The 16,279-nt window shown below is 31.5% G+C and overlaps 3 protein-coding genes across 5 annotated transcripts; 2 read left to right on the top strand and 1 right to left on the bottom strand.

Annotated features, from left to right (window-relative positions):
* The first annotated feature begins 14 nt into the window (after positions 1 to 14).
* On the top strand, positions 15 to 14,039 carry LOC105166446 (Vacuolar protein sorting-associated protein 26). Of its 3 annotated transcripts, XR_016065054.1 has the most exons (13): positions 21 to 199; positions 359 to 451; positions 552 to 616; positions 1,100 to 1,154; positions 2,145 to 2,234; positions 2,359 to 2,443; positions 2,524 to 2,619; positions 3,645 to 3,829; positions 3,916 to 4,004; positions 5,639 to 5,738; positions 5,847 to 5,902; positions 6,028 to 6,108; positions 8,329 to 14,039. XR_016065054.1 is itself a non-coding variant. In XM_011085802.3 (12 exons), the coding sequence occupies exons 1-11, from the start codon at positions 149 to 151 to the stop codon at positions 5,889 to 5,891; spliced, it is 954 nt and encodes a 317-aa protein (XP_011084104.1). In that variant the 5' UTR covers positions 21 to 148; the 3' UTR covers positions 5,892 to 5,902; positions 6,028 to 6,243. The 3 variants fall into 3 exon arrangements, 1 of the variants encoding a protein (XP_011084104.1); XM_011085802.3 differs by lacking the exon at positions 8,329 to 14,039 and having other exon boundaries at positions 6,028 to 6,243; XR_002287529.2 differs by lacking the exons at positions 3,916 to 4,004; positions 6,028 to 6,108; positions 8,329 to 14,039 and having other exon boundaries at positions 15 to 199; positions 3,645 to 3,853; positions 5,847 to 5,908.
* Positions 6,437 to 7,402, bottom strand: LOC105166465 (large ribosomal subunit protein eL19y). Its single transcript, XM_011085836.3, has 2 exons — positions 7,169 to 7,402; positions 6,437 to 6,976 (listed from the first exon to the last, which is right to left on the bottom strand). Exons 1-2 carry the CDS (start codon positions 7,278 to 7,280, stop codon positions 6,555 to 6,557), a joined length of 534 nt encoding a protein of 177 aa, XP_011084138.2. The 5' UTR covers positions 7,281 to 7,402; the 3' UTR covers positions 6,437 to 6,554.
* Positions 13,852 to 14,775, top strand: LOC105167044 (uncharacterized protein At3g17950). Its single transcript, XM_088879318.1, has 2 exons — positions 13,852 to 14,080; positions 14,204 to 14,775. The coding sequence occupies exons 1-2, from the start codon at positions 13,997 to 13,999 to the stop codon at positions 14,669 to 14,671; spliced, it is 552 nt and encodes a 183-aa protein (XP_088735444.1). The 5' UTR covers positions 13,852 to 13,996; the 3' UTR covers positions 14,672 to 14,775.
* The last annotated feature ends 1,504 nt before the right edge of the window (positions 14,776 to 16,279 follow it).

The raw sequence follows: 16,279 nt of genomic DNA, 5'->3' as shown, positions 1-16,279 counted from the left end.
TCGGTAAAAAAATATTGCACCTAATTATTGCTATTTGGTAATTAAGTTTTTCTAAAATGTGAGTTTTAGGGGAGTGAAAGCCGAATAGTTGTACTACCCAGTCTCGCCGGAGGAACTGAAGACACCAAATTTTGGTCATCGCATCATCATGTCAATTGAGATTAAACTCTCCCGATTCAATCGTACTTATCGCCCCGATGTCAGTTCTCTCTCTATCTATTCATATATATATATATACATACATATATATATATATCTGTCTGAGATGCGTATGTACATGTTTATACTGATAAATTATCGTTGTACATGGTATTTAATTCATATTCTCGTGAACTGAGTAATTCTCAAAAAATGAAAGGAACCCCTGGAAGGCAAGATTATCACGAAGCTAAATTCCGCAATCTCCCACCAATTTATTCGCCTCACTGTTAATGGCGCTGTCAATTTGCAGGTTTGATCAATCTTAGCTCTTATTATCGGTTCAGTTTCTTATTGTGGCTAAATGGACAAAAAAATCGGACTTATTACGGCGGTTGTCCATAAAATTTTAGGTTCGCGGGGGATCAGCTGGAGTTATCGAGTCCCTGTATGGTGTCATTAAGCCCATTCCAATTGTGTAAGTCTCTTCTGTCCATAAGTGTAAAATGCTAGTAAAGCTATTATCTGCCTCTTATTTTATGGAGTTTTAGTTTTGATTTTACTTATTTGGAGGGTAAGTGGGAATTTACTTTGTTTACTCTAGTTCACTTGGAACAACCCGAGATCTTGATTTACAACTTAGTTGCAGTAATTTGATCCTTTTTCTGCTGCCCTTTTTTAAATTTTTGTGGGTAATAGTGAATGTTGAATAAGCAAGAGGTTTTGGGGTTGCACAGTCTGGACTTTGATGTTCAGTGCACTTGATGCCGCCATTTGGGTTTGTCCTTGATCTGCAATCTGAAGATATATGTTTTTGTTAGTTTTTCCTGGGCCACAGAATAGTGAAAAAGATATAAGAAACTTAAAGGTAGCATAAAATATGCAATTAACCTATTTATCACTTTTTATCAATTTGCTTGTGCTGGTGCCTTATGTGATTGATTTGACGATGCATGAGCAGGAAGAAAGCTGTTGATATCCGATCATCTGGAAAAATTGGATCAGGTACGACAGAGGTATGATGCCAATTGCCAGCTATAGTGAAATATAGAGACGGATGCCAATCTAAATGTGAGGGACATAGGTTTAGATAGCATGGGAATGTGATGACTCGTGTATTTTTGTCATACATGGGTGCTTGTCTTTGATTTTATTTTCTTTCTTTCCTTTTATTGTGGGCTTTCGAGAGACAATAACGAACTTAGTAAATGCTCTTATATAAGCTTAGCAGTCTATATGCCTCAATGTTTATAAACTGAAAATCTGGAAGTATATGGATTGTTAGAGAACGACCGAAAAAGAAATGGAAAACGAAAAGAAGAGCAGTCATAGAAGTCAAAATCTGGACTTATACCTCTAAAACCAAATTTAATATTTCAAGAGACTAAAGCAGTCTCGATTTTACTGAAGGTTCTATTCATGAAAGCTAAGAATTTATTTTGGGCTGTTGCAAACCTGTGATATTCCATTATATTTTAGTTGATGCTTGAGAACTGAGATATTGATTTGTTGATGAGACTTAAACACCTAGTGTAATCACAATTTTAAAGTTCAGATGAACTTCTATAAGAATAAGTTGGACATATGAACATGACGGAGTCTCAACATTTTTGAGAATTGTATATAAAAATTTTTCCATGATCGAGGGCATTTAAGAATCTTGATCTGTTAAGACTAGAGGAATTTAAGATTTGTCCTGAGATTACTCGGTGCATGACTATGAAACATTTGTACGCTGTTCTCAGCCACTCAGTTGCGGCGTTTATGAGGCACCATGAAGTGCTGAAATTAGTGTTGTAATACGCTTGGTAGATTAATTGGTATTTGGAATTGGGTTCATAAGAATATTAGTAACCAGTTCAGATGATGCATTTTGAGCTTTAGACAGTTGTTATGAAAAGCTTAAACCTGTTGTAGCACTGTAATGTAATCATTTCATGGATTGTTATATGTAGCTTAGCTTTAAATTCCAGGATTATTTAATTTATGTTTTGTTTCCCTTCTAGATACCCTTTTCTGTGATTTTGAAAGATCCGAAAGAAGAGAATCTAGAAAAGTTCTATGAAACCTTCCATGGGGGCAATGTTAGCATTCAGGTAACATTACTGAATCTTCGTATGTGCACTTGTTTTCTGGTGAACATGCTGATTTAGTTGTGGTATCATTCTGTTACTTTAGAGAAATATTCAATGCTCAATTTAATGATCAATGCCATCATAGTATCTGATAACTGTAGATGTTGTGAGAGGATACTTGCACAAACCTTTGTCGACGACGATGGAATTCATTGTTGAAAGTGAAAAAGGTATAAGTTCAATCTGTATATTGCCTTATCGTATGCTTGTACATGAAGGTGCTAACTCTTTTTCCTATTAATCATTTCAGACAATCTTCCTCAGAAACCAGTTTCTCCAGAAATGGTTATCTTTTATATTACTCAGGACACCCAACGGCATACATTACTTAGTGAACTTAAATCAGGTCAGAATTATTTAATTGCAATTTAATTTTCATATCATATGTCTGACTTTCCTATGAGATGTTGACAGAGTGGTACGATTCTAGTCTTGTTAACATGGTTATATCTGTTTGATGAATTTATCCTGCCATTTCTTGAGGATCCTGTCTATTTGTTTGCATTCTTGCTACCAGCACTCTGTTGATATGCTTTCATTTCTTCTCTCTATTTTGACTCTCCAAAACAACTGTAAAGAGGAATTCTAGGGTTTGTTTTTATGCTTTGCCTGCTATTTCATCCTTTTTCTAAACATACTAACTTTTGATAAGAGTCTGATGATTTGCCTCCTCTGGAAGAAATTAATACTTTGACATGACTAATTTTTATGATAGTTGCCTAAAATTTTACATATTCCTATGCAACCCTTCAATTTTATATTTTTGCTTGCATGCATGTTTTTCTCAGTGTCAAGCCTCAGATTTCAGATGGAGCCTTGTATTCCGCAAGACTAGTAAATGTTTACACACAAATATAGTTGTTTTGACACAGAAGCTAAATATCAATAAGCATTAAGAAATAAATAGGAATAAGAATTTCTGCAAGCAGTAAAGTTCTTGAGAACAAAGCCGTGTTGTATTTAATTGGAGGATTAGTGAATATAGCCCCTTCCATGCGTTAAATTCTTGATCAATTACCTGAGCTTGGTAGAAGGCACATTTCATATGTGGGAATCCAACAGCTACGTATCAAGTTTTTTTTGTCTCAGTTGCATTTATCATGCATATGTCTCAGCTACAGTTACTATGTGCTGGAATATACCCCCATCCATGTCAGTATTTGAATTTCTACATCACTTGTTTTGAAGTGACTCTACTTCTTTCTGCTTATATATATATATATATATATATATCTTTTATTATTATTTTAACTTTTAAGTAGAAAAGGAGCATCAGTCATAGAAACAGATGACATATGTGTTCTTCTAGATATGAGTGAGCCATAATTTTAACATATCTTGAAATTCTTAATCGCGGTCTGTAATCTGTAGGTGGTTTCCGGGTCACAGGGAAAGTATGTACACAATGTTCACTGTTGGATCCTATTGGTGGAGAGTTAACTGTTGAAGCATCTGCTGTTCCTATTCAATCCATTGACATCCACTTAATCCGGGTGGAGTCAATTTTGATTGGGGAAAAAATAGCAACTGAATCCACTTTGATACAAACAACTCAGGCATTCACCTTTTTCCCTGATTACGTAAGTTTAGTTCCAGCTTGATCTATTGATGTGCTCGTGTTAAAGGTTCTTTCACTTGATAGATAGCAGATGGAGATGTTTGTCATGGCATGACTCTGCCTATTTACATCATTCTTCCCCGTCTCTTGACTTGCCCAACCATTTTTGCTGGGTAAGTGCTTGATTGCATAAATTTTCCTCCCTCTTTGTTTGATTTCTTATTACCACACAAGACAACTCTAATTGTACACTTTTGATTGTGTGCATTAGTGATGTGTATGAACAGCCTAGAGTGCATGGTCTAATAGGAATAGTTTATCCTAGAAGTTAAAAGCTCCAGCTGCAGAATGAAGACAATGACGTAATAAGTATAGGAGAATTCAAGAGAAGAGTAACATCTGGATCTCCTTAATTGGATGATATATTTTGATGATATTAGGTAATACAGATGTTATAGTGGGAGAAGTTGATTGTTGATATGATAATTGACGGAGCAGCAAGATAAGCTTTATTTCTTTATGTTTAATCTATTATGGAAACTAGATTCCTCAGAAGCAGTCTTCCGAACAATGACTTTCACCGACTCCAATTTTATCATTATATTTGCAATAGATTTTTAGGGCTGCTCTTCATCGGTTACTCTATCATTCTCAATTTTCTAACTTCTGCAAGGTGTCATATGTAAAATCACTTTTGCCAATGTTAGTCTTGACATCATTTGAGAAATAAACTTACTGCTGGTTGTTAAGAGCCGCCATTCTCTCTCTTTTTAATAAATCTGCTCTCTTTTGAAATGATATACCAAGCCCTCAGAATGTTCAAGTAGATTCTAACTGGGGAATCATCATCCTTGAGCTGTGGCTGTAGGTTTCTACACCAAATAGTGTATTTGGACTAGAAACATGTATGTCGTACACATTGTTATGCTGATAAGACAATCAACATTAATTGAGAAGGAAAAACGTGGGATTGTGCAGATCCTACTAAAGGGGTCTAAGTTAAGAAAATTGACCAGAAAGGATTCCGTATTGTATTAGGATTTCAAATATATTATATGACACAGTTACTTTGTCGTTTCTGTAATGGTTGATCCAGAACTTGAACCACAGACCATTAAGGCCAAAATATAAGGTTTGATTAAGAATCTAGGTTTTTGACATTTTTTAGGATTTAATTCTGTTGATCTAGAGTTTTACAATATTTGCATTGTCGGATCAAAAGGATGACTTCTCTACAGTTTGATCATTTAACAACAGCTTTTATTTTTTTATAGTTTTTGTCATATATGTGAGGAAGTATCTATAAATTTTGATTTGATAGTGAAATTAAGTAGAATGAAATCCAAACTGATTCTGCTCTGGCTGGTTCCAAATAAATCTGCTGTTCTCCAATTATTATGAGAACTTATGCGTGCACCTAAAATAGGCGTGTTATCTGATCTTTGTATGGATCTTATTGTTTTCTGCACTGTCCATATGTTGTGTGCTTCAATTCTTAGTCAATAGTAAGTGTAAATGTTAGGTCCATGTATTACTATATCCAATCATATAGTTCTAGGCTTCCTTTGCATCAAACTCCAGAGTAACAGGAAAAGATCTTCATATATTAGGTTTCTCTTTAGAAATTTTTTGTCTTGTTTCTCCTCTCCTTACTCATCGCCTACCAGTTTAAACTTCACTTTGTACTGGTTGCATTTGTACAATGCTATTAAGTGTCTAAATGTAACTTATCTGCATTTGCTGTTACTTATCAAGCCATGATTGTCATATGTTAATTTGCAGTTGCTAATCAATCTCCTCTCTGCAGTCCATTTTCAGTAGAGTTCAAGGTTAGCATTGTGATAACTTTCTCGTCAGTTCTATCTAAGAAGCACTCGAAAGCTGACCCAAAAGCCACTAAACCATGGGTACGCACCTATACTGTATAATGGCAAAACTAGGACCTTCATACTTTGTATTTTGATTTCTTGATCCTTTCTTAATTTCTTTCTTTCTTTCTTCTTTTTCAAATTTAGATGGCAATGGAAAGTGTGCCATTAGAACTGGTGCGCACAATATGATATTAAACGAGGTAACCTTCTTCTTCCTCTCTTTTACAGTCCACATACATGTAGTCTTTAAAAACAATTCTTAAAAACAGACAATTTTCTAATTCTATTACGCATCAATATGACAATTTCTCATTTTTGTGATCAGGTTTATGAATTTAAATTTTCAAGGAGGTGGGTTTTATTAGATACATCAAGCATTAGTCACCCTGAGGCACCAACCAAAGAGGTCAGATTTTCAGGACCTGTACTTGCGTAAAAGATTAACATTAGTTTGTTGTTTTTCTGATTATGAGAATCTAGCCCAGCCCTTAATGTGCTATTTGATTATAATCTTCATCATATACTATTTCTTTTATATTAATATTACCCACATTAGATATTCACATAATAGGAAAGTAGTGGCGGGGTTAAGGGAAAAGCCCCTTCCAAACCATAATATATGCAATGGCTTTCAACAGGGAAAGCTCCAGAAATATGCACTCGGAACACTTATTAATCTGATAATAAAAGAAAATACTAATAATAATAATAATAAGTTAACCCGAGGCATGTACTATAATAGTAACAAACAAAAAATTCCATAATTATATATATAGATATACACATGTGAAAACAACCAAATCAAACAGCAACCACAAAACATACATGCAACAAATATTTAAAACAGAAATTTCAAGAAGCTGCAATCAATGATAAAAAGCTAGTTTCTTTCCCCTTAATGGCCATGAATTGATCTGATTGAACTGCTCCTGACCCTTTCTTCTCAGTCTTCAACTTGTGAATATACTCCACCAATACACGCTTATTCCTGAACACATTCCCCTTCACCTTCATGTACATATCATGGTACATATGCCTGTCGATCTTGCCGGCCTCTCGGTATCCGTTCAGCAGGCGGCGCAGCACCCTCATCCTCCGCATCCACAACAGCTTTGAGGGCAGCCTCGCTTCCTTCGTCCCCTTCCGCTTACCATATCCTGAGTGTCTACCCTTTCTCCTTGCCTCCATGGCTTCCCTAGCCCGTGATCTTGAGTGGAGCTTCGAAGGTTTCTTGAGAATGAAACCGTCTTTGATGAGCTTTCTCACATTCAATCCTTCAATGGAGATATACACGACTACGTTAATTAACCGTTGCATGATTTATTTGCATATGAATTTCATTCTCATATCCGTTTTCTTATAATTTTAAGACAATATTCAGACTTTGAAGTTCTAAATTAAAGTTAATTTTGAGCATATATGAAAGCAGATGATGAATAAAGACATATATATGAAAGAAAACATACTAGAGTTGGCCATGGAGATATGACTGGTCTCATTAGGATCCACCCACACCTTCCTTCTCCCACACTTGAGAATGCTACCTGCTAACCTCTTCTGTAGCCTTAAGGATACCATCTTTCCTTGATTGTCAAAAACAGACCAAAGTTTTGTGCTTTTTGAGGTGAGAAAGCTGCTTATGAGATTGGAATATTAGTGCAAGCTTATTTTGCTTCCTGGCTTCTCTTTTGTGTTGGTATTTTCTTTCTCCTTTTATAGATGCAAAAAGGAGATGACTGCATATGAATTTGATATTATATTACTTATTTATCGTGGGAGCCATTGTTGTTTTTTTCACTTTTCATTTTACTTAAAAATAAAATTTAGAACTAATTAGTGGAATATGGTGCCCAATAATAATGCTTAATTTGGGCATATTCTGTTTGACTGTGTAGGGTCCTAGGCAGTGAAGAATAATAGTAATTACAAAAATTGAATGATGATATTAAATTGTTGTTAGTTATATGTATTAAGTGATGAGATTTTTTGTTTTGTGATTGTAGTAATCTTCATAGTTTTTATAGTGACAAATATTGCGTAAAAATTAACGAACAAAATAAAATTGTTACTAGGAGGCATTAGTAACACATTTAACAATGCAATAGCGACAAATATGCCATTATAAATGTGTGGTTAATTTGTATCCAATGACAACTTTACATTAATATTTTTGCACTAATATTATAATTATAAAAAGCTTAAAAATTATCCTCATTTAATATATACCGAATGAAAATTTAAAAATGATCACTTAATATCTTTTTCAAATTATCATCTTTTTTATTGTATCAAGTCAGATCTCAGTAGTGTGGAAAGTGGTCAGTGTTAATTACTATTTTAAGTTAAAATGGGATAAAATAAATGTTTTAAATAGTAAAGAAAAAAGACAAAAATGAAATTTGAGAGTCCCAATAATTTCAGTTTTTACAGATAAGAGAAATAAAAAGGGTTTGAAAATTGGATTTGGAGTTGGGAGATTTCGTGTGGAAAACGTTGAAGAAACATCAATCAGTCAATCAAATCAAAGAACATACCCTTTCTTGGGACCCAAGTTGTAATATTTCTTGTAAGTCAACTACTACCCCTCCATATGTTCAAATGTATTTTAATGCAACTTTTCTTGCAGCTCAAGATCATACCAGGTTCCGGAACAAGAACAAAACAGTTGTTCCTACGACTTGTTGTTAACAATAATAATAATAATTGATATTAAAATGGAAAGAATAGAAGATACTGCAAAAAATATCTAAACCCGACAATAAAATTAATTTTGTCATAATATAATTATTAATGATAAAAATATGCATAAAGTTGTCACTATAAATAGTTAATGTTATTCTATAATGATAATTTAGTGACAATAAATATGTCATTACTATACATCTGCCGCTAGTTGCAATTAGCAACAACTTTTTTATTTCTAACGAGAATTTTCACATAATGAATATGCCTATTAGAACAATAGACTCATTATTCTGTCAAATTTGGTGTATTTAGAACATTTTATAAGTTTTCATATCTTATAAAATGTTATATTTTATTATAAATCTAAGTTTTTGAAATATTTAAATAAATAAAATTATGGATTCAAAATTCCTAACATGTGGTTTGTGAATTTTATAAGCTCTTTTTAATAAAAAGTATATATCAAATATTTTTCAGCATTTTATAAAATACTTTGAAAAACTCATCCTAATGTTCTCTAACTTTTTATTATTTGAATTATGGTGATTAATAATCTTACTCATAACATTTTTAATATTTGGCTCAATTAAATCACTGAATCATTCTTTTTATTTTCACTTTTTGAAAAAATGTTTGAGATAGTACCCTGAAATTGCATGTGAAATTGGTCATATTTGGACTTTAGGTTTATTATTGTTAATTTTCTACACCGTACCTAATATGTCAAGCTATGTTTTGGTTGTATTATTTTTTGTTCTTGGATGGGTTTGGCTCTTGGTTAGGGGTGACAAATAGGAAGGGTGGAATGGAGTTTCGTCTTGGACTTATCCTAAACGAGTTTTTATTTCTATGGTCCAACTACTTTGCGTTAAGCTATGATATATAGACACGAATACAATAATATGAACACGATGAGGAGTGGTAAATGAGCGAGTTAGGTTGGATTTAAAATAGATTTGAATTAATGTGTTGAAAATGGATCAAGCTAGATCGATGATATCCATATTTTTATATTTAATATTTACAAAATTTAAAATTTTAAATAATAATTATAAGATGACAATATTTTTAATACTACTTGTAATATAAATATAATACGATTAAATTTGTATTGTTCATTTTTCATGGAAAGTAATTAGGTTACATTAAAGATTCATTTGTTAAATATAAAATGACAAGCCTGTAAAGTATTAAAAAAATATTGTATTCTTTAAAACAAATCATGAGATGGATAATTGTGTAATCAATTTCTTGATGATTCTTTCTAGAATTGAATTGTGAATTTTTATGTAATAATAATAGTATATGTTAGTTCACTATAAATTATTATTAGATATTGGACATTTGATATGTTGATTGAATTTTATAATATAATTGTATACTGTCAGTTTATTAAAAAAAAATTAAATGGACATATAAATTGCAAATTTTGACTATTTTATAAAATTCTTCATTTTTCTTTAATTTGTTTCTCATTAATTTAAAAAAATAATAAGTTACTAAATAAATTATGAAAATTTTGTTTCTCATAAAAATGTGAAAAGTTAGTAGGTAAAAGTAGTTAGTGATATATAGTATAATTAAATCAATTCTAATGAACTTAAAATTCATCACCAACGAATATATATCAACAATTCACTTAAAATCTATCATCAACCCATATATGACCCACAATAAACTCGTGATTATAATTTATACTAATATCTTTAATCAATTCTATTATAATACTAAAATTACTTGTGATAAACTAATAAAAATTAAAACATGAAGCACTCATTTTAGGATCCACAAGAACTTATATAGGACTCATAATCTATTTAAATTTATTTAAATAAAATCATATTGAATCCATATTAAAAAAATATTTAAATTCAACCTAATTGCCACCCCTAAACACGACACAATATGAATTTTTTTTAAAAAATTAGGACACGACACGACTATATATAATATTTTTTATTATATATATGTTTTTAAATTTTTTATAAAATTAAAATATATACTATAAAAAATATCAAGAGAAAACATAAAATAAGTATGTCTCACATCAAAATTATTAACCAAATGGTGGCTAAATAAATATACATAATTAGGTTATTTTTAAAAGTGCCCCAATGAAAATTTTCTAATCACTCTTTAGTTAAAAATCATCATGATCATCTCTCAAATTTTAAATAATTTTGTTTTAAAATTTTAATTTGAGAGGAGTGAATTCATTCCTTTTCTTTTTTATTAAGCCCAGAATTCTTTTTTTTTTTTTTAAAGACAAAACAAAGCCTTTTGAAAATATATAAAAGAAAATTCTAAATGTGCCCAAAACATGTCGGACAAACTTCCAAACCGTGTTGGCATGTCAGATTCCGTGTTTTTCTTCTTTTTTTATCTTATATTTCCAGAAACACGGATGCCGTGTCTGACACGCGTCCATGAAGTGTTTGGTTGTGTCTGTATCCAATACATCCAACACTGCAACAAGTAATTTTGTAAATTGTCCGTGCATTATAGGTTGTAAGTCATGGGTTTTGTTTAAAAACCTTTCCGAATAATATCTATTATAAATACATTTTATTTATTTTAAAATTTTGAATTTGATCTAATAACTTATTAGGTGTGGATAAATAATATCTCAACATTTTAAGAAAATTATATTTATTAACTGAAGAAAATAGAAATGTATTCGAATTTTGATTGTCAGAGCCGTTAGATTATGTTTTTTGTTTAAAAGTTAGAGGTTTTTCATTGAACAAAAAACAACACTCCTACTCCTGTGTTGTTGATAGGATATTTAAATTCTTTCAAGTTTATTGCAGTAAGATATTCTTACTCTTTAAATAATTACTCTCCATTTATTCTTTATATAAATACAACTGACAAAATAATCTTGCTTGTTTTTACTGTGAAATTTGATTGGATTAAATTATTTTTAGGGTAAATTTCATTCACATCCTTTGAGGTTAAGTTTAAATACACAAAACCCTCCACATCTTTTGTAAAATTACCAAATACACCTCATCAGAGAGTATTAGTGGAATGCACCACAGGTGTAAACTTTTATCACTGAATAAGCGCGTGTACTTATAATCACAACTACAATCTCAAGAGATGTAATATAATTTTGCAAAAAATATGTAATATTTACGTATTTGATTCTAACCTCAATGAGTGTCAATGTAATTTATCCTACGTTTTATTCTAAATTATTTACCTAAATATATCTCTTCATCTTTGTGTCCAATAAAATATTCAATTGATCAAACAAAATGGTCATTGTATATCTTTTGGTAGTTGCTATATAGTTAGAATGGTAGGTTGGATAATTAGAGTGTAATAATTTTGGTTAGATTAGGATGGAATTTGAAATTTTCATCAAACATAGAATTATTGAACCATATAAAGTTGCAAAAATTTAAAAGAAGAATATTGAAATAGTGAAATTAAGATAAAAATAGAAAAGAAAATAAGTGGAAATTTGAAAGAAGAAAAAAACAAAATATTCCAAAACATTTTTTCTTTGTTTTCAAGAGGCATGATTGCAAAATGACCACAATTTCAGCTAGAAATTATAGGTGGCATGTGGTCTAGTGGTCAAGTTTAGTTTGTATGAGTGAATTATGAGATATTGGTGGTTGATTTGTAATGTCTATACATTAAAAATCGAATATGATTTACAAATACATTTATTACGGTGATCAAATTGGAAAAATGTTTCAATAAGGATTTGATGACAAGAATGTTTCGAAATGGTCAGATTGAATTGTCTCAACAGGATTTTGACAAAAATGATATTTCCTAACGATCAGGTTTTCTTAGTTGGGATAGCTAAATTGATTCCACTTTAGAAAAAATTTTCCTCATGGGTGCAACGGAAGCAGTGTATTGTGAGTGGCATCAGCCCTTCATCAATGCGCATGATTGCAGATTGTGAAAACAGCCCAAATCTGGACCAAGTGAAAATAATTGTGCATCACTTCTAGTAGACATAAAGAAATGCTTCTCATGTATTTATCATTATATTCTGCCCAAAAATTAAACAGAACTATCATTGCTATAACGCTGATTTATATCTTTGTCATTAGATTAAAATAAAAATTTTAACCTTATTTGTTTAAAATAATCATTTACTGTAACAGTAAAAAAAAGGTACATAGATTACTTACTCCCAACACTTGTAACAGTTTTTTAGCCTACCTTAGCTTAATGAAGTCTGATTCATGTGGTCAAATTGAGTCCCAACTTATTTTTTCAGTTGTTATAGTGAATTTGATAGATTATCTGCTCTTATTTGATTTTCTTTTCCTAAATTCTTATTTGAATTCAAATTCTTTTATTTAGGCTCGACTAGCTATTATTCATTTTAAGATAATAGATTATGAGACAATTAATTTTAAAATAAATGCTATGACTTGTGAATTCACAATATTTTTATGGGTTATGCAAATGCAAATTGATATGATATTTCAAAACTAACAGAAATTTTTAAGTTAATGAAAAAATTTGAAAAGCTATTTAATGGGTTTAATGAACGATTAGATAAAAAATAATTACGATCAGATTACAAATTAAAAATTATAGCTTTATCAAAATGTAATTTTCTTGATAGTTATTATTGCGGAAGGGGTTAACTAATACAAAAAAAAAACATTTTGTATTTGCACTCAAAACCTAAATTTGATATATCCAATTGTAAAGCCAAAGGCGCACTCAAATTCGACAAAATTACAATTATTGACACATATTTGCTCAAAATAGAGAAAGAGAGTAATAAAAAAGAAACATCGATTTGGGCGATTTTAGACCGTGGGGGTTCGTGGGGTTGGCGGAAACTATTTTGTGTACGATTCCTTATTCAGTCGATGGTGTACTCTCAGATTGGTAATGGAACTACGTTTTATCTTTGACATGATCCTTGGCACCATCTTAGGCCTCTCATTATAGACATTGAGTGGTTGAAGATTCTACAGTCACTGCTTCGGATTCATGGCGGTGTTGATCGCATCATTTGGTGGTATATATATATATTATATATATAAAAAGTTGAAAAACATAAAAAACACGCAGATAAGGTGTAAAAATACAAAAACAAACATTGAGTGTGTTTTATCTTGTCTCGGGAAATGCGAAAACACAAAACCAAACAAAGCCGAGACTTTTTGCGCAGTTTAAGCGAGAACCACCGCACTTGCTGAACTCATTGTAGAAGAGGTTAGACAGAGAATTCTTAATGCTTCTTTAGCTCGCTCTGTTAGTTCTTGTGCGTTATATAAACTTTGGCATATCTCTTGGCCTGTCGAGTAAGACGCCACTCATTGAGCACTATTGTATTATACAATTATATTATTTATTTAATAAAAATTATATTTACCTAAAAAAAAAAAGAGAAGAAAATAAAAAAAAAATCTAAACAATAGATCTCCTCATTCCCATACTCCTGTCAACCAATTTCACACACACCTACACGCTTTTTCTCTCAAACGCATCCCACACGCAACACATAATAGAGTAAGAAAAGCCCCATCTCACACAGTTTCTCTCACACACACAATTTCTACCAGAGCCCATTTCACACAATTACACACACACACCGAGAGAGAGAGAGAGTTGATTGAGAGATGTTAGATCCAGGCAATGATCTGGTGCCACCTCCCTCCTCCCCCACTATCTCTTCCCTCTCCTCTTCCGATCTTGATACTGAGGTATTCTTTTCACACCTCTAATTTCTTTATTTTCCTTTCTTTCTCTATGAAAGCGCACACATACTATTTGCAACTCAAGTCTGGTGTTCTTGTGTGTGTGTGTGTGTGTGGGAAAAACCGCAGTCAACAGGCTCATTCTTCCACGACAGAAGCACCACACTAGGCACTCTCATGGGTGTAACCCTCCAAGCCATCACCTTCAGGGCCTCCTCCCAGCACCGCCAGCAGGAAAACCCCGTTGCTGTCGTCAACGTCGCCCGGAGAAACAAGAAACCCAAGAAGAGCAGGGCCGCTGCGGCGAGGCAAAGGCGGAGGTGGTGGAGGCTGTGCAGGGACGAGTGTGACTCCAGAAGGGCATCTCTTGGGGAGTACTTGGAGGTGGAGAGGAGGTTCGGGGACGGCGGTGGTGCTGGCGGACCGGCCGTGGAGCTCGAGGAAGGGCTTGTTCAGGAGCTTCCAAGAAATGGGCGGGCTTTATTTGCCGACGGGAGGGTCCTGCCTCCGGTTGATGTGGTGGAAGAGTCGTCGCCGGCCGCTGCGGCCGGGCTTTGTAGATTCTCGGCGGTGGAGCGGTGGTGTAGTTTAGTGTAATGCTGTGTTGTAGTACACTGAAATAGTGCCCTTTTTTCCTTTTTCCTTTTGCCTTTTCTTTTTCTCTTTATTCTTATTATATTTATCCCAAGATATTATCTTCACCTTTCGCCATCTCGAAATTAGGATTGTCAATTAAGCCTTGTTTGGTCTTGCAATTGAACAATTCAAATTTAAATATCCAGTACATGAACAATTTTAATGCTATTTAATTTATTTTTTAATAATTATTTTTATGATCAATTCCATCCGAGTAATATTTTTTTATAAAAACTATATTTTTAATTTTTAATTCCACAACAATCATTCTTTACTTAATTATCCTTTATGTTTAACTCTAATATGTATTTGTATAATTAATTCAATTATTTTTAATTTTTGCTATAATCTGCATTGATATAACTTATTATAAAATTATTGATTAAAATGGCATAATTATTTTTTCTAAAATTAATCATTTCAAAATCAATCGTTTTATAATTAATTATAACAGTAGCATGCCTAAATTAAATCTATATAAACATGAGCAGTCAACAACATATAAAAAGTAAATCCTCTCAACAAAAATACATATAAAAAGTATATAAAATTATTAACATTCTATATATTTATTTTACAAAACAAATAATCGCTGAAAGTTTCATTCAAGTGAATCTTACTTTTGAAAGTTTCAATTTAAATTTTTTTTTAGATATTTTATGATTTTTATAAAATATTGCCGATACAGTTTCAAGAAATTATATTACGTTTATATACGAATCATGAAGTATACAAAATTATATATCTAATTTTGTAATAGTTAATGATATGATGTATTTTATACATTTATTAATGCAATTGCATATACAATGAATAATTTTAATATAACATAAAATTTTTATTTTTATAAAGTTACATGCATTGTAAATTCAGTTACATCATGATTTATACATATTCATGTGTATTTCCTTCACATAAATCATTTGCTTTGTATAATAGAGTTGCAAATATTAAGTTTCTAAATACTTTTGTATTATATAAATTATAATAAAATAATAAATTAAATTTTACTCTTTAACTAAAAGTTTCAATAGAAATTCACTATCACTAAAAAATCTCATCGGAAAATTATGTGTAAAAGGGAGGTAAATAAAAAGAGTATAGGAGTTAAGTTGGGAGGGCCATTTTGTCCTATGAATGCTAAATTATTTCTTTTATTACATTTCAGACTTTAGGGGCTGAATGCAATTTAGATATATTTTAAGGGTGAAAGTGTATTAACTAAAACTAATTGTCATTTTGTGGGTATGAATTGTGGAACATAATCATTGGCTGCTTTTGAGCATGTGGGTGAGAGGTTCGCTCTTTTGCTTTCGACAGAATAATCTATTTTCTCATGTGGGACGATATTTTAAGTTTTTTATATTTTACGTGCTATATTCGTTCGCATATTATTATTTAATTAATAATAAATTAAATTTGTTAATCATACAAGTTTAATTATTGTGTATGAACCAATAATTATATTATTTAATGGGAGCATTATTAAATTAAATATATTTTTATTATATTTTTAAAAATATAAATATGAAATACTAATAGAAATAAAATTTATAATTTTTTGTGAAA

This window comes from Sesamum indicum, linkage group LG1 (assembly GCF_026168435.1).
Source record: "Sesamum indicum cultivar Baizhima isolate 11 linkage group LG1, ASM2616843v1, whole genome shotgun sequence".
NCBI classification, from domain to species: Eukaryota; Viridiplantae; Streptophyta; class Magnoliopsida; order Lamiales; family Pedaliaceae; genus Sesamum; species Sesamum indicum.
This window is presented reverse-complemented; position numbering and strand designations above follow the sequence as displayed.